Genomic DNA, 18,702 nt, shown 5'->3' with positions numbered 1-18,702 from the left:
GCTGGAGGTTCATGGCTTCGTAGCTGTCCAGCTGAAAGGAGAAGGTGGCGTTGTCAGAGTTCGCAGGGCGGTAGTGTAGCCCTGAAACCGAGGAGGAAAGATTAGATTCATTACGACCAAGGGACATATTTATTAGTGCACACTGTAGAAAAAAGTAAATATGACCTTGGTCAAAGGTGCTAAACATGGACTTAGAATTAAACATCGCATCGTTATATCTGTCCCATTATGGCGTCTGAGAACATGAGCGGCGCCATGGAGACAGTCTCCATTTTGTAGTCCAAATTCTGTGAGCTGGCAAACAAACTGAAAGGGTGCACACTGCCACCTAGTTGGTTTGAAAGGGTATAAGGTCAAGGTAACTTGCAGTTATGGAATGTTTCCTCACGGTTGACTACTTCAAAATAGTGAAATTCCTCAATGGCGCTGCCCATGCTAAAACAGGCTTTTGGGCACTAGAATCCTATCTATCTCTATGGTGCTAACTGATGAGTCTACTGTACTCTATTTTTATTCTCAAATGTGAGTGAAATGCTCACACTGCCGAGCCTTGACCTCCCACCAACATGGCTGGGGAAATGGACATCATGCGTCCTCTGATACACAAGCCGCACTGCTTCTTAACACAGAGCGCATCCAACCCGGGAGACAGCCGCACCAACGTGCGTGCACCTGGCAACCTTGGTTAGCGACCGGCGTGCAGTGCACCACTCAACTGGCCCCTCCCTGGATTTTGTGTTAAACGCTCTACAACAAAGCTTTCTTAGTGTCCAACAAGCGTTCTCTGCCCTTAACCTTGTTCTGAACCCCTTCGAAACGAAGGTCATGTGGTTTGGTAAGAAGAATGCCCCTCTCCCAACAGGTGTGATTATTACCTCTGAGAGTTTAGAGCTTGAGGTAGTCTTCTCATACAAGTACGTATGGCTAGAAGTATGCCTAGAAGGTACACTGTCCTTCTCTCAGCACATATCAAAGGTGCAGGCTAAAGTTAAATCTAGACTTGGTTTCTTCTATCGTAATCGCTTCTCTTTCACCCCAGCTGCCAAACTATTCCTGATTCAGATGACTATCCTACCCATGCTAGATTATGGAGACGTAATTTATAGATTGGCAGGTAAGGATGCTCTCGAACGGCTATATGTTCTTTACCATTCGGCCATCAGATTTGCCACCAATGCTCCTTATAGGTCACATCACTGCACTCTATAAACTTCTGTCAACTGGTCATCTCTATACCTGTCGCGAGACCCACTGGTTGTTGTTTATTTATAAAAACACTCTTAGGCCTCACTTCTCCCTATCTGAGATATCTTCTGCAGCCCTCATCATCCACATACAGCACCCATTCTGCCAGTCACATTCTCATAAAGGTCCACAAAGCACACAGATCACTGGGTCGCTGGTCTTTTCAGTTCGCTGCAGCTAGCGACTGGAACGAGCTGCAACAAACACACAAACTGGACAGTTTTATCTCAATCTCTTCATTCAAAAACTCAATCATGGACACTCTTACTGACAGTTGTGGCTGCTTTGCATGATATATTGTTGTCTCTACCTTCTTGCCCTTTGCTGTTGTCTGTGCACGATGTTTACCCTGTTTTGTGCTGCTATGACGTTGTGCTGCTACCATGTTGTGTTGCTACCATGCTATGTTGTTGTTTTAGGTCTCTTATGTAGTGTTGTCTCTTTTTTATCATTATGTGTATTTTGTCCTATATTTAATGTATTTTTAATCACAGCCCCCAACCCTGCAGGAGGCCTTTTGGCAGTCTGTCATAGTAAGAATTTGTTCTTAACTGACTTGCCTAGTTAAATAATGGTTCATTTAAAAATATATATATATTTTAATAAATTCATGTTTGGTAGAGCAAGTTTCAGGCGATACAGTTGATTGTTGATACAATATTTCAAGGTTGTTACAGACAGGTCATGGGTAACCAATGTGATTAATAGAATATTTATTTTTTATCAGGATATTTTCTACCTGCTGGCTACAATGTTTTTAGGTTTTGTGTTTATGTAGGCAATTTTTACATAGTTGGCAATGGCAAGTTACTTTTAGATTTGTATAATTTTCATTTAGATTTAGAATGTAGATTAACCATAGATAATGGCTTGAGATACTAGATGAAACTGTTCCACAAATATATGCAAATCACAACTGGCACTCAGATTGGTAAAATTTGTAAGATAAATTGGCACTCCAAATGATAAAGGTTGCTGACTGCTGGTGTAGCCTATTACAGGCAACTTCAGGAGCATAATGGCAGAATCTGTGAAGGCCAGCAGCAGCGGGAGGAGCATCAAACTGTTTTTTCATTATTTAAAAAAAATCTTTGGCTCCCTCTTGAGTAATACGTGTCATAATTATTTAATCAAACAGCTTAAAGCAGGGGTGTCAAAGTCAAATGGACGGAGGGCCAAATAAAAAATGTAGCTACAAGCCGAGGGCCGGACTGTTCGAATGTTCATTGAAATTTTTTTAAATGACGCATATAGTCTAGTGAACCTAATTGAACCTACTGAAAACCTAACAAATATATTCCAATATGATCAGATAAATAAAGCAATATTTTCTTATGGCTCTGTCAGTAATCTTTAATTTTCAACAGACACAAAAGACAAATTTCCTTTATATAAAAATCCCCATAACATGAACATTAAATGAAAGAAACCGGTATTCAAGGCACCATCAGTAGCCTATATTTTCTATTTTAGCAAAAGTGGGCTAAATTTACTTCAAAGAAAAAAACAATAATAGCAATTTTCTATCATCCACTCAACTGAAATATTTTTAAAATATAATTGGATTGAAATACAATAAAATAAAGTGCAAAAATCTATTAATCAAAAACAACACTTTGTTTAAGGAGAAGTAACATGCAGTGAAAACAAATATTAATCTTTAACTTTTAAACTTGAACTGAGTAAAAACTCTAAATATGTGATTGCACAGTAATGTTCACTTGTTTGAGGTTGAGGGTGATACTTGGTGGTGTCCCATCTTTTCCACAAGTTCATCAATGTTCGGGGTAAGGCTCTGAGCTGAGGAAATCCTCAGAATTGAGTGGAGGTGTTCAGCAGTAAGTCGACTTCTGTGTGATGTTTTGTTCAAGTTCATCAAAGAAAACAGTTGTTCACACAGGTATGTGCTGCCAAACATAGACAACGTTTGAGCAGCCTGGATGCGCAGCTGGGGCATTGTGTCGGGGAGGAAACGGGCGAACTCCGCAGCACCCACTGCCGCACAGTTTGGTTTTAAATGCCTTCACTGTACTGTACATATCAGAGATGACACGATCCCGACCCTGCAGCTGCAAGTTCATTGCATTCAGATGACTCGTAATGTCACACAGAAAAGCCATTTCACACAGAAACATTTCGTCTCGGAGTTGTGTTGTGTCTTTCCCTTTGCTGTCCAAGAACAGACAAATCTCCTCACGAAGCTCGAAACATCTTTGAAGCACCTTTCCCTGGCTTAGCCATCGCACCTCTGTGTGATAAGGCAAATCACCATGCTCCGTTTCTAACTCCGTCAGAAATGCCTTGAACTGACGGTGATTCAAACCTTTGGCTCTGATAAAGTTAACTGTGCGCGTGATGATGCTCATTACATGCTCCATTTTCAAGGCTTTACCGCACAACGCTTCCTGGTGTCAGCTCACCTGTCGCGTTTTCCTCTTGCATCTTTTCCTCTTGCATCTTTTCCCGTATCTTCTTCACCAGTCCGCTCCTGTGTCCACACATCGCAGGTGCTCCGTCGGAAAATCCCCCTCCGTAAATGGCCGGGCTGATTTAGCGATCTCTTCTGCCAAAATAAAACTGGCCTTGACAGCAGCCTGGCCTTGTGATTTGGCTTTTTTGAACAGAGCCTGTCGAGATTTGAGGCCTCGTTTTAATTCCTCTGCCTTTTGTAGCCTTTGTTCCATGTCCATATTCTTGTTTTTGTCCGCGTGTTTCGTTTCATAATGTCGTCTCAGATTATACTCTTTCAGTACCGCCACACTTTCTCCACACAGAAGACACACAGGTTTTCCAGCTACCTCCGTGAACAAATACTCCGACTCCCACCTTGTTTGAAACCCCCGGTTCTCAGTGTCCACCTTCCGTTTTGCCATTTTTGATGGGTATCTGAAAGTTAATTTTACTGTGATGCTGACAACTGCTGTGCCAATAAATATTGAAATGAAGCAGCCTACTGCTCGGTGCGTCACCGTTGCATTGTGGGAAATGTAGTATTGGTGCGTGTAAAAGATCTGCGGGCTGCCGGCTTGCTGCGGTCTGCGGGCCGGTTCTAATAACAAATCAAGATCATCCCAGGGGCCGTAAAAAACCTTCTCGCGGGCCGGATGTGGCCCGCGGGCCTTGACTCTGACATATGTGGCTTAAAGGATCAGACAAGTTCAGTACATATAGCCTAGTTTATTTTATTAAACACAGTGTTTTATATCTACAGTACCAGTCAAAAGTTTGTTTACACCTACTCATTCAAAGGTTTTCTTTATTATTACTATTGTCTACATTGTAGAACAATAGTGAAGACATCAACTATGAAATAACACATCGAATCATGTAGTAACTAAAACGGTGTTAATTAAACAAATAAACAAATATTTTAGATTCTTCAAAGATTCTTTGCCTTGATGGCAGTTTCGCCCCTGCTCAACTCTAAATTTAGCACCTACTGTTGGCCTTGAACTGGCTGTCAAATAAGCTAAACACATTCTTTAAGTGCCTAGAAATCATTTTTCATGATAACAATAATCAAAAACTAATGTATTCATATCTCAATGATCCAACTATAGGAAATCTATCCACATTTTCCTCATTTTCCTCATGAATGCAACCTTCAACATACATTCCCAAGCAGCATTCCCATCAGAATTTCACTTTCGGTTTTACATTTTAAAAAGCCAAGAGTAATGAGTATTAAAACTGGCCAGATTTTTAAAATTGTATTGTAATTTATAGGTAACTCGTCAATTTAGTACAGTTTATAGTGTGCAACGAGACAGTTCCTGAACCCTCGCACCAGGTTCCATTCCGGAATTTGTTTGAGGACACTCCAGTCACGTACTTCCTCTAAAATTCTGGCTTCGGGGAAAATAAACACCAAAGACCCAAGCCTTAAGTCAAAACGACGGGGGAAAAAACACATTTGAAACAACCAATTAAATCAAATAAGTATTGTACCTGAACACGTAACATTCAAGACACAAAATGGTAAGATATCCACGTTTCACGTATAACATTTGATGGGAAAATGTGTTGGCATGCAAAGTTAGCTAGCTGCCTAGCTAACATGTGGCAGACGACTGACGACAGTGTCTCAAATGTGTTTTGTTGGTCGAACTGCTCTAGATCTAAAACCACGGCTTGTTTCAGATACATATATACAAATCCGATGCACAATAATTAATACCATTTGAAATGACAATGAAACATACTATAGGAATAGGCCCGCTGGACTGAATTGTTTTGATCTTGCCTTACCTCAAGTAGCTAACGCTAATCAATCAGCAATTAGCTAACCAAGTTACTTTAATGGTCATCATTCCAAACATATTTTAAGGATGCTTGAGCCAAGTAAGCCGATCTTTATATATTCAGAAATAATTCGTTATTTGTGATGTTTGTTTACTTAACACACATTCAGACAGGCTTAACCCTTTTAAAAATAAGTTGAATTGTAATCCTTCTTTGCCTCTTACCCCAGCCCCAGAACGAACACATTGAGTTACATCGCAAGCGCCATGGCCAGCGCCTGGACCATCAGGAGAGGAAGAGGAAGAAGGAGAGCCGTGAGGCCCATGAGCGCTCACATAAAGCCAGGAAGATGATTGGTCTGAAGGCCAAACTCTACCACAAACAGAGGCACTCTGAGAAGATCCAGATGAAGAAGACGTGAGTATACACTACCATGCTGCAGCACCCTTTGAAAAATCACAATAACATTTTTTTGAAAGTAGTGCACTGGGCCTTTACTAGTCCTGTATTAATGGACCAATATAGCTGTCTTTAGCGTGGGCAAACAAATGTTTCCTTTGATTTGCCATTGCTGCTGTTTGTTGACAGCTATGTACCACAACCTGTTTCACCACAGCCTCAAAATGCACGAACAGAGGAAGACCAAGCAGAAGAACGACGACAAGACGCCTGAGGGAGCAGTACCAGCCTACTTGCTGGACAGAGAGGGACAGTCACGCGCCAAGATCCTCTCCAACATGATCAAACAGAAGAGGAAGGAGAAGGCTGTGAGTATTCGATGCCTTTCTTGTTTGTGTTTTCATCATGTCTCACTGAAGACAGTGTATGTCTGGACAGATTATCTTGTATAAAAGGGAACAATACCTGACATTGTTTCAAATGTCAACATAAAACTGAATGGATTGGTTTCCAGCAATCCCATATTAAGCCTAGTCCTTAACATAAATGCACTTTCAATGAAAGTGTGCAAAGCCCAAGCCAGTTTAGTTGAAAACAGGTTCTTAAAGGTGTCCTGAAATGCTCTCTGATCGGATATTCTGTTTCTCCCTGTAGGGTAAATGGGAGGTACCCCTGCCCAAGGTTCGGGCCCAGGGGGAGACGGAGGTGCTCAAAGTAATCCGTACAGGCAAGAGGCAGAAGAAGGCCTGGAAGAGGATGGTGACCAAAGTGTGCTTTGTAGGTGACAACTTCACCCGCAAGCCTCCCAAATATGAACGCTTCATCAGACCCATGGTAAGGAGGATTGCGCCATTACTCACTAGCATACTGTGTGTGTGTGTATAATATATATGTATTGTGTGTGTGTGTGTGTGTATATATTAGAGGTCGGCCCGATTATTATTTTAACGCCGATACCCATTATTGGAGGACCACAAAAAGCCGATACCGATTAATCTGACGTTTTTTACATTTTATTTTTTAAATATATACATATTTGTAATAATGACAATTACAACAATACTAAATGAACACTTATTTTAACTTAATATAATACATCAATAAAATCAATTTTGTCTCAAATAAATAATGAAACATGTTCAATTTGATTTAAATAATGACAAAAGTGTTGGAGATGAAAGTAAAAGTGCAATATGTGCTATGTAAGAAAGCTAACGTTTAAGTTCCTTGCTCAGGACATGAGAACATATGAAAGCTGGTGGTTCCTTTTAACATGAGTCTTCAATATTCCCAGGTAAGAAGTTTTAGGTTGTAGTTATTATAGGACTATTTCTCTCTATACCATTTGTATTTCATATACCTTTGACTATTGGATGTTCTAATAGGTACTTTAGTATTGCCAGCCTAATCTCGGGAGTTGATAGGCTTGGAAGTCATAAACAGTGCAATGCTTGAAGCACAGCCAAGTGCTGCTGGCAAATGCAGGAAAGTGCTGTGTGAATGAATGAATGCTTACGAGCCTGCTGCTGCTTTCCACCGCTCAGTCAGACGTCGAATCATAGACTTAATTATAATATAATAACACGCAGAAATATGAGCCATTAATATGTTAAAATCCAGAAACTATCATTTCGAAAACAAAACGTTTATTCTTTCAGTGAAATAAGGAACCGTTCCATATTTTATCTAACAGGTGGCATCCATAAGTCTAAATATTGCTGTTGCATTGCACAACCTTTAATGTTATGTCATAAATATGTAAAAATCTGGCAAATTAGTTTGCAACGAGCCAGGCGGCCCAAACTTGCTTATACCCTGACTCTGTGTGCGATGAACGCAAGAGAAGTGACACAATTTCCCTAGTTAAAATAAATTCATGTTAGCAGGCAATTAACTAAATATGCCGGTTTAAAAAATATACTTGTGTATTGATTTTAAGAAAGGAGTTGATGTTTATGGTTAGGTACATTACATTTACTTTTAAGTCATTTAGCAGACGCTCTTATCCAGAGCGACTTACAAATTGGTGCATTCACCTTATGACAATCGGTGCAACAACAGTGCTTTTTTTCGCGAATGCGCTTGTTAAATCACCCTTTTGGCGAAGTAGGCTGTGATTCAATGATAATCGAAGCGGTGCCTGTTAATTTATATGCAATGCAGGACATGCTAGATAAACAAACTAGTAATATCATCAACCATGTGTAGTTAACTAGTTTTTTATAAGATTAATGCTAGCTAGCACCTTACCTTGGCTCCTTGCTGCACTCACATAACAGGTAGTCGGCCTGCCACGCAGTCTCCTCGTGGAGTGCAATGTAATCGGCCATAATCGGTGTCTAAAAATGCCGATTGTTATGAAAACTTTAAATCGGCCCTAATTAATGGTCCATTCCGATTAAAATCGGTCGACCTCTAGTGTGTGTGTATATATATAAGAGGTAGACCGATTAATCGGACTGGACGATTAATTAGGGCTGATTTCAAGTTTTCATAACAATCGGAAATCTGTATTTTTGGGCGCCGAATTGCTGATTCTTTAAAAAATGTATTTTTTAAATGTATTTTTTGCACCTTTATTTAACTAGGCAAGTCAGTTAAGAACACATTCTTATTTTCAATGACGGCCTAGGAACGAGGCAGAACGACAGATTTTTAACCTTGTCCGCTCGGGGGATCCAATCTTGCAACCTTGCAATTAACTAGTCCAATGCTCTAACACCTGATTACATTGCACTCCACGAGGAGCCTGCCCGTTACGCAAATGCAGTAAGCTAAGGTAAGTTGCTAGCTAGCATTAAACTTATCTTATAAAAAACAATCAATGACTGTCATTGCTCCAATGTGAACCATAAACGTCAATGCCTTTCTTAAAATCAATACATAGAAGTATATATTTTTAAACCTGCATATTTAGCTAAAAAAATCCAGGTTAGCAGGCAATATTAACCAGGTGAAATTGTGTCATTTCTCTTGCGTTCATTGCACGCAGAGTCAGGATATATGCAACAGTTTGGGCCGCCTGGCTCTTTGCGAACTAATTTGCCGTACTTTTATGTAATTATGACATAACATTGAAGGTTGTGCAATGTAACAGGAATATTTAGACTCATGGATGCCAGCCGTTAGAAAAAATACGGAACGGAATAAACGTTTTGTTTTCGAGGTGATAGTTTCCGGGTTAGTCAAAGGTATATGGTTTAGAGAGAAATAGTCGACACTTTATAATTCCTGTAATAACTTGCGGCTGAACTTGAAAGGGGTTCCTTCGTTATTTTTACCATTCATGTCTTCCATAGAGAATGTCTTGATCTACATCAAATAAGGTCTGTGTTTTGCTAATTGCCTATAATTTCCACCTGTTGTCTATTCCATTTGCACAACAGCATGTGAAATTTATTGTCAATCAGTGTTGCTTCCTAAGTGGACAGTTTGATTTCACAGAAGTGTGATTGACTTGGAGTTACATTGTGTTTAAGCGTTCCCTTTATTTTTTTGAGCAGTGTATTAAGTTACAATAAGTGTTCATTGAGTATTGTTGCAATTGTCATTATTACAAAATGTGTGTGTGTGTGTATGAGATATATATATATATATTATATATAAAAAAGTTATATATTAATCGGAATCAGCTTTTTTTTGTCCTCCAATAATCAGTATCAGCGTTAAAATCATAATCGGTCGACCTCTAATATATATATATATATATATATATATATACGCGCGCGCGCATATACAGTACACCTTAGCCAAAAATATTTAACCTCAGTTTTTCACAATTGCTGACATTTAATCCTAGTAAAAAATTCCCTGTCTTATGTCAGTTAGGCTCACCACTTTCTTTTGAGAATTTGAAATGTCAGAATAACAGTAGTGATTTATTTCAGCTTTTATTTCTTTCATCACATTCACAGTGGTTCAGAAGTTTACATGCAATCAATTAGTATTTGGTAGCAGTGCCTATAATTCTTTACGTTTTGGGTAGCCTTCCACAAGCTTCCCACAATAAGTTGGGTGAATTTTGGCCCATTCCTACTGACAGAGTTGGTGTAACTGAGTCAGGTTTGTAGGCCTCCTTTATCGCACACGCTTTTTCAGTTCTGCCCACACATTTTCTATAGGATTGAGGTCAGGGCTTTGTGATGCCCACCCCAATACCTTGACTTTGTCTTTAAGACATTTTGCTGCAACTTTGGAAGTATTCTTGGGGGTCATTGTCCATTTGGAAAACCCATTTGCCACCAAGCTGTTACTTCCTGACTGATGTCTTGAGACATTGCTTTAATATATCTACATCATTTTCCGACCTCATGATGCCATCTATTTTGTGAAGTGCACCAGTCCCTCCTGCAGTGACCAAAAAGTGGCATTTGTGTCCTCATTACCAGTAAAACGTAATCAAAACATATTTCTTTGCTATTTTGTTGTTAAGTCGTTTTCATTCTCAACCAGGATTTCATCATCCATGTCAAGCAGTGAAGTTTCAGCTCTGTCTGTCCGTGGCCTCTCTTCCTCGGTGTGCTCTGTCACTCTGTCCGTTTCCATCTTGTCCAGCTTTGTATGTAAATTTCACGTGAATCCTGTTTCTTGTCTGCATCGAAGTAACGGTCCTTGTACCTAGCATCGAGCATGGGGGCGACACAGTAAAGAGGCTCAGAGAATGCCACCGAATTGTTTGTTCACAGCCTTGAGTACTTTTGTAAGTTAACCCCTCGGTCTGTGTCGGCAGTTTTGTTGAGCGGGCGTTTCAATGCCATGACCGAGGATATCATGTCTGCTGCAGACGCAGTTGATGAGCTTGTTTCTTGAGTCAGTTGTTCAAATGGAGAAATGAGTGTGTTCATGTTGCAAACATGTTCTCAAATGCCATTGAAATAGCAGCAGCGGTATGAGAACCAGCACATTCTTGAAAATGCAATACGGCTTTCTTCAGTACGAAATCCTTATCGACCCACTGTGCTGTCAGACTCTGCATGCTCATGGGGCTGACATCGTTGGTCCAAATGTCAGTTGTGAAGCTAATACCAGTGGCGCCCATAGCAAGTAGCTCATGGATGTGTTTCAACAATACTGTAACTCCGGTAGGGCAACATCTGAAAAATAGCACCTACATGGTAGTGTGTACCGGTGCTCGATGAGTCGGGGAAAGCCAACATCATCCACAACAGAGAAAGGTTGATTGTCCCGGGCAATGAATTTCATTGTCTTGGCGTTTAATGGATTTTGCCTTTTGAGTTGTCTCGCTGAAATGTTCTTACTCTTTCAAATGACTGCTGGACTTGAACTTGTTTAGTTGTTGGAGTCCCACCAAAGTGTCCGATTTCAAATAGGCTTTTACAGCGAAAGCACCATAAACGATTGTTAGGTCAGAGCCAAGCCACAGAAAAACAGCCATTTTACAGCCAAAGAGAGGAGTCACAAAAAGCACAAAGAGAAAATGAATCACTAACCTTTGATCTTCATCAGATGACACTCATGGGACTTCATGTTACACAATACATATATTTTTTTGTTCGATAGTGCATATTTAGATTTTTTAAAATCTCAGTATACATTGGCGCATTATGTTCACTAGTTCCAAAAACATCCGATGATATCATTTTACAAAAATACTCATTATAAATGTTGATGAAAATACAGTTGCTAGACATGGAAATATAGATACACTTCTCCTTAATGCAACCGCTGTATCAGATTCCAAAAAAGCTTAACGGGAAAAAGCAAACCATGCAATAATCTGAGTACAGCTTTCAGACAACAAAGCAGCCAAAAAGATATCCACCATATTGGGTAGTCAACATTAGTCATAAATAGCATTATAAATATTCACTTACCTTTGATCTTCATCAGAATGCACTCCCAGGAATCGCAGGTCCACAATAAATGTTTGTTTTGATTGATAATGTCCATTTTCGTCTAAAGAGCTACTTTTGTTAGCACTTTTGGTAAACAAATCCAAAGTCATGAACCGCGTTCCCTAATTGCAGACGAAATGTAAAAAAGTTCCGTTACTGTCCGTAGAAACATGTCAAACGATGTATGGAATCAATCTTTAGGATGTTTAACATAACTTCAATAATATTCCAACCGGAGAATTCCTTTGTCTTCAGAAAAGCAAAGGAACGCAGCTACCTCTCATGTGACATGCGCGTGACCAGCGTGTGACTGCTGGCAGACCTCGGACTCATTCCTCTCTCACTACTGTGAAGGTCCCACTTCACAGTAGAATCCTCAAACAAGTTTCTAAAGAGAGTTGACATCTAGTGGAAGCCTTAGGAAGTGCAACATAACCAATATCCCACTGTGTATTCAATAAGGGCTGGGTTGAAAATTGACCAACCTCAGATTTCCCACTTCCTGTTTGGATTTCTTCCCAGGTTTTTGCCTGCCATATGAGTTATGTTATACTCAGACCGTTTTAGAAACTTCAGAGTGTTTTCTATCCAATACTATTAATAATATGCATATATTAGCAACTGGGACTGAGGAGCAGGTAGTTTACTCTGGGCACCTTTCACCCCAAGCTACTCAATACTGCCCCTGCAGCCATAAGAAGTTACTGCTTATTGCACATTTTATAAAACCGACTAAACGGCCTGTATCGCAATCTTTATTTGACTAAATGCTGCAGTAATGCATGTGAAACTGAGCATTCATTTTCCACAATGAAAATTGGTACAACCGTTTTTAGTAGTGTATGCTCTGCTCAAGATTTGAGTTGAAACATCAACAGGGTATGATTCGAAAGATTAATTTATCCTCTTACAGTAAAATAATGTCTCATTTGAGGTTGGACCAACCTCAAATGCAAGTAGCAAGTTAACTCTTGCCAAAATCTGTACAAATTAAGCCCAATGCGTTTTTATGGGCTTAGGTAAAAAAATAAGCTTGTCACCTGCCTTCCCACCTTTGGGACAACGACTCCCATTGTTAGGACGGAGACATGAGCATCTCGTCATTATATACAGATCTCTGGTGTGAATGGAAAGGTGCACAGACAGAGTGAACGAGACAAGACCAAAAAGACATGAGAACAAGTGGATATAAATACAAAACTAAATTATGCGATACATGCATTTTAGAATATCACGCAAACAGAGAATTAATTTGAATATATCCCCCAGCCCTAATGTGTATGTTCTCTAATGTACAGTATTTGGCATGTTGACGCCTTTCTCAGTTAGTTGCAGTGTTTGAAACTTTGACGTGTTAACACCCTCATCACTGTGTGAGCGACTACATTTGTAAAATGTATCAGTCTAGAGCAACTTAGTTACAACCAATGCATTCAACTAAATGACAAAAAACAACTTAAATTGACTTAAACCTTTTTGCTCTTTGGGAACCATTGGCAAACTTCCTCCAGTGGGCTCAGTGTTGAACAGGTTTTTCCACTTCTTTCAATGATGTTCCTAGTTAAGAGGCAAAAACCCTGAAATAAAATGTCCCACCCGCCTCTGCCCTTTCCTCTCTTCAGGGTCTACGCTTCAAAAAGGCCCATGTGACCCACCCGGAGCTGAAGGCCACATTCTGTCTTCCCATCCTGGGTGTGAAGAAGAACCCCTCGTCACCCCTCTACACAACCCTGGGGGTCATCACCAAGGGAACCGTGGTAGAGGTCAACGTCAGCGAGCTGGGCCTGGTAACGCAGGGGGGAAAGGTCATCTGGGGTGAGTCACCTCCTGTCCTCTCACATGGATATTTATCTGGATCAATATGGGCCGGTTTCCCGGACACCAATTTAAGCCTAGTTCTGGACTAAAAAGCACTTTCCATGGAGATTCTCCATTAAACATGCTTAGTCCACGACTAAGCTTAAACTGTCTGGGAACCCGGCCCTATATGTTATTTATTTAACCAGAGAGCTGCAGAATTGTGGGGTTTGGTGTAGTCCGGCATTGCTACAGGAGGATGTATACTTTTATTAAACGGTGCAGAAATGTCTGATAAGACAGGTGTGGCCAAAGTAAAGAATAGTGAGTGATGGCAATATATTAGATTGATCTCACTCCTGACAACACTAATATAAAACTGCATACAATCTCAGTGTAATTCAATTTCTGAAATGTAGGGATTAAAATGTCTCTTCTTCCCCAGGTAAATACGCCCAGGTGACAAATAACCCAGAGAACGACGGCTGCATTAATGCTGTACTGCTGGTGTAAAATGAAGAACTCTATGGGACGTTTTCCCAGACACAGATTAAGCCTAGTACTGGACTAAAGCATTTATGGAGACTCTCCATTGACCTTGTTTAATAGTCCAGGAATAGGCTTAATCTGTGTCCAGGAAACCGCTCCTCTATACAGACTGCCTGTAACATACAGCCAGAGTTGGGGCTGGCATGGAATAACAGACATCTGTGGTTAAACCGTATGATGGAGAAAACATCAGGCATATTTTGCAATAAGGTGTCTCGTAACTAAATTCTGGACTGTGACTAAAAGTGTTTGTCAAATAGTTGTCATTTGTTTTTCTTGGTTGCATATTGCCTCAAGGTTCATATGTGACTGCGCTCTGAGAAGGGGGGGGTCCTTCAAAACTGATTAAGCGCAATGCTTGTGAAAAAGGATGGTGGGAGAAAGCCAGCCTATACAAGTCCCCTGCACTCCTCAGAAAAGTCTGACAGCAGGCAAGCCCGTTGATGTCTGGATACCTGAGGGTCATCAAAAGTCCCCACAGAAGAGTAGGTGGTAGATGTTCTCTTTTTCTTTGCCGTCGGCATCTACAGACCGATTTATCAGACCTACAAAATCACCTTTCATCATAAATTACTACTCATTATGATTCGTAGATCGTTCACTCCGCAGCTGCTAACTGCAACGCTGTGCATTGGTCCAGCTTGCTGCTGATGGTCTTGCAGCCCTTTACGGAGAAGAGCTTCTCTGTTTTCTCTGGCCGACTGGTTAGCCACTTCCTGGTTGGGCTTCAGGCCCTTGGCAGCCATCTCAACCATGTCACACATCAGATGTGACGGGATAGGGAAAAGAAACAAGGATGGACAGAATAAAAAATGATAAATAAAAAGCCTTGTTTTCTGATTCCAGGATTATAAACACAGAAGGGACTAATCTTAACATTAGACACGTGTAACTTGATCTTTCAATGCATGATTTGTTAAATAGAACGAGTTACAACCGTGCATCTAAAGAGTGATAGTGAACAGCTGGCTTACTCTGCTTGTTGTTGGACAAGGAGAGCGTTGTTTGCAAATCCTTCAGCTCCATCTGTCTTGCCCTGCTCTCCAGAAGTCCAGGGCCACCTGAACTATTTTATCTCCTCCAGTGTTGCTATGGAGATGAGCAACACAGTAAATATTAAGGGATCAGAAATAACTTAATTTTGTATGATTAAACGTCTTATTGACAGCTGACTTTCAGCTAAGTAAAATAGTCACTACAGGTCACTTAGTTGTGGCCAAAATTTAAGAATGACACATTCATTTTCACAAAGTCTGCTGCCTCAGTTTGTGTGAGGGCAATTTACATTTTCTCCAGAATGTTATGAAGAGTGATCAGATGAATTGCAAAGTCCCTCTTGGGCATGCAAATGAACTGAATCCCAAAAACACATTCCCACTGCGCTGCCACAAAAGGAACAGCTGACATGTCAGTGATTCTCTCGTTGACACAGGTGTGAGTGTTGACGAGGACAAGGCTGGAGATCACGGTCATGCTGATTGAGTTCCAATAACAGACTGGAAGCTTCAAAAGGAGGGTGGTGCTTGGAATCATTGTTCTTCCTCGCCAACCATGGTTACCTGCAAGGAAACACGTGCCGTCATCATTGCTTTGCACAAAAAGGGCTTCACAGGCAAGGATATTGATTCAGAACATTGATGCAGTAGTAGCTAAGATGGGGAGAAGTCTTGTCTATAATAAAGTGATGCTCTGCCTTAACACTATCAACAAGGCAGGTCCTGCAGGCCCTAGTTTTGTCGCACCTTGACTACTGCTCAGTCGTGTGGTCAGGTGCCACAAAAAAGGACTTAGGAAAAGTGCAATTGGCTCAAAACAGGGCAGCATGGCTGGCCCTTGGATGTACACAGAGCTAATATTAATAATATGCATGTCAATCTCTCCTGGCTGAAAGTGGAGGACAGAATTGACTTAATCACTACTTTTATCTATAAGACATGTTGAACGTACTGAGCGGTCTGTCTAAACTACTGGCACACAGTTCGGACACCCATGCATGCCCAACAAGACATGCCACAGGTCTCTTCACAGTCCCCAAGTCCAGAACAGACTATGGGAGGCACAGAGTACTACATAGAGCCATGACTACATGGAACTCTGTTCCACATCAAGTCATTGACACAAAGCAGTACAATTAGATTTAAAAGACACCTTATGGGACATTGGGGACTGTGAAGGAACACACATTGGCACAGACACATGCATACACACAATAACATATGCACTATACATACACATGGATTTAGTACTGCAGATATGTGGTAGTGGTGGAGTAGAGGCCTGAGGGCACACAGTGTGTTGTGAAATCTGTGAATGTAATGTTTTTTAAATTGTATAAACTGCCTTAATTTTGCTGGACCCCAGCTTTGGCAGCAGCTAATAGGGATCCATAATAAATACAAATTGCAAGTAGCCAAGTAATAAGCCCTTTACTTACTGCAAAGGAGGATATGTTAAGAAAACCAGTTGCAACAATTCATAAATCTGAAATCCCCCCCCAAAAGAAACGTTACCACACTGATAGTAAAAGTTCAACATATGCTGTTATGCTGAAGGAGATCCAGTGTGATCTACAATATTCGTGATAATAGCAACCCAGAAAAATTATATTTGAGTCAAAGTCTGTTAAACTAGTCGCTGATTCTAGCCATCCCTTCTGGTTAGTTCTAGTCAGGCAACTTAGTCTCCCATTCAGATGACCCCCACTTTTGTTAGTGTCTTATTGGTCAAGGTCACACCAAATACTTATCACCACATCTCCTTCAGCCTATCAGTGGACTTGATTCCCAGGACTTCAGGTAGTATATGACCCCAGCATGCCTTGTGGTCAGAAACATGCGTTCCCCATCCTGATGAGCACTTCCACCCCAGCATGCCTTGTGGTCAGAAACATGCGTTCCCCATCCTGATGAGCACTTCCACAGTTAGTATATGACGCCAGCATGCCTTGTGGTCAGAAACATGCGTTCCCCATCCTGATGAGCACTTCCACAGTTAGTATATGACCCCAGCATGCCTTGTGGTCAGAAACATGCGTTCCCCATCCTGATGAGCACTTCCACAGTTAGTATATGACCCCAGCATGCCTTGTGGTCAGAAACATGCGTTCCCCATCCTGATGAGCACTTCCACAGTTAGCTCTTCTGTTGAACTTCTCCTTCTTTGGATTGAATCCCTGTATGACTGATGTTTATTGTGAATGCATCTTAACTTAATGTCCGTTCTCACTGGACATGATTCTCAGTTATCTGAACCATGAGTGGTCAGGTGTGTCTTCCATTAAACTCCCCTTAACCTGGACACCCATCGCATCCTTGTTCTGACCGGACATTCTGTAGTGGTTGCTACCGGGCTTAAGCCAGCACTTAAGATTTCTTATTACATTCGTGGTTCTTTGATTCTCTACAACCCTACCACTATTATTTTAAGTATAAAAGTATTTGGTTTAATATACACTTAAGGATCTAAAGTAAAAATCATTTCAAATTCTGTATTTATTTACGTATAGCCAGGGACACACTCCAACATTCAGACAATTTACAAATGAAGCATGTGTGTTTAGTGAGTCCGCCAGATCAGAGGCAGTAGGGACGGTCTGTTTGGTGTGAGAATTGGACCATTTTCCTGTCCTGCTAAGCATTCAAAATGTTATGAGTACTTTTGGTGTGTAGAGTAAGTATGATGTTTTCTTAAAAGGAATGTAGTGAAGTAAAACAAATGAAAAATATGAATATTCAAGTTCAGAGACCCCCAAAAACTACTTAGTAATAATTTAATGTATTTTTAATTAAGTACTTTACACCACTGCCGGAAGGTTGAACGTATGTTAGGATCGTAAGAAAATCCATATGTAAATTGTTAGGATCGTAAGAATAGCCATGCGTAAAACATTAAATGTAACAGTTAAAATAGATCTGTAAATGTACAAACCTTCTGACTTAAAATACGTGGACAACTACAAATACCTAGGTGTCTGGTTAGACTGTAGACTGTAAACTCTCCTTCCAGACCCACATCAAACATCTCCAATCCAAAGTTAAATCTAGAATTCGCTTCCTATTTTGCAACAAAGCATCCTTCACTCATGCTGCCAAACATACCCTTGTAAAACTTACCATCCTACCAATCCTCGACTTCGGCGATGTCATTTACAAAATAGCCTCCAATACCCTACTCAACAAATTGGATGCAGTCTATCACAGTGCCATCTGTTTTGTCACCAAAGCCCCATATACTACCCACCATTGCGACCTGTACGCTCTCGTTGGCTGGCCCTCGCTTCATACTCGTCGCCAAACCCACTGGCTCCATGTCATATACAAGACCCTGCTAGGTAAAGTCCCCCCTTATCTCAGCTCGCTGGTCACCATAGCATCACCCACCTGCAGCACGCTCTCCAGCAGGTATATCTCTCTGGTCACCCCCAAAACCAATTATTTATTTGGCCGCCTCTCCTTCCAGTTCTCTGCTGCCAGTGACTGGAACGAACTACAAAAATCTCTGAAACTGGAAACACTTATCTCTCTCACTAGCTTTAAGCACCAGCTGTCAGAGCAGCTCACAGATTACTGCACCTGTACATAGCCCACCTATAATTTAGCCCAAACAACTACCTCTC

At 40.8% G+C, this 18,702-nt stretch overlaps 1 protein-coding gene across 1 annotated transcript; it reads left to right on the top strand.

Moving 5' to 3' along the window:
* The first annotated feature begins 5,063 nt into the window (after positions 1 to 5,063).
* On the top strand, positions 5,064 to 14,344 carry LOC123989305 (ribosome biogenesis protein NSA2 homolog). The gene is made up of 6 exons (XM_046290219.1): positions 5,064 to 5,223; positions 5,717 to 5,904; positions 6,104 to 6,254; positions 6,541 to 6,720; positions 13,364 to 13,556; positions 13,984 to 14,344. Exons 1-6 carry the CDS (start codon positions 5,221 to 5,223, stop codon positions 14,049 to 14,051), a joined length of 783 nt encoding a protein of 260 aa, XP_046146175.1. The 5' UTR covers positions 5,064 to 5,220; the 3' UTR covers positions 14,052 to 14,344.
* The last annotated feature ends 4,358 nt before the right edge of the window (positions 14,345 to 18,702 follow it).

This window comes from Oncorhynchus gorbuscha, linkage group LG11, assembly GCF_021184085.1.
Source record: "Oncorhynchus gorbuscha isolate QuinsamMale2020 ecotype Even-year linkage group LG11, OgorEven_v1.0, whole genome shotgun sequence".
Classification (NCBI taxonomy): Eukaryota; Metazoa; Chordata; class Actinopteri; order Salmoniformes; family Salmonidae; genus Oncorhynchus; species Oncorhynchus gorbuscha.
Note: the sequence above shows the minus strand (reverse complement) of the source record. Positions and strands in the feature narration are given on the sequence as shown.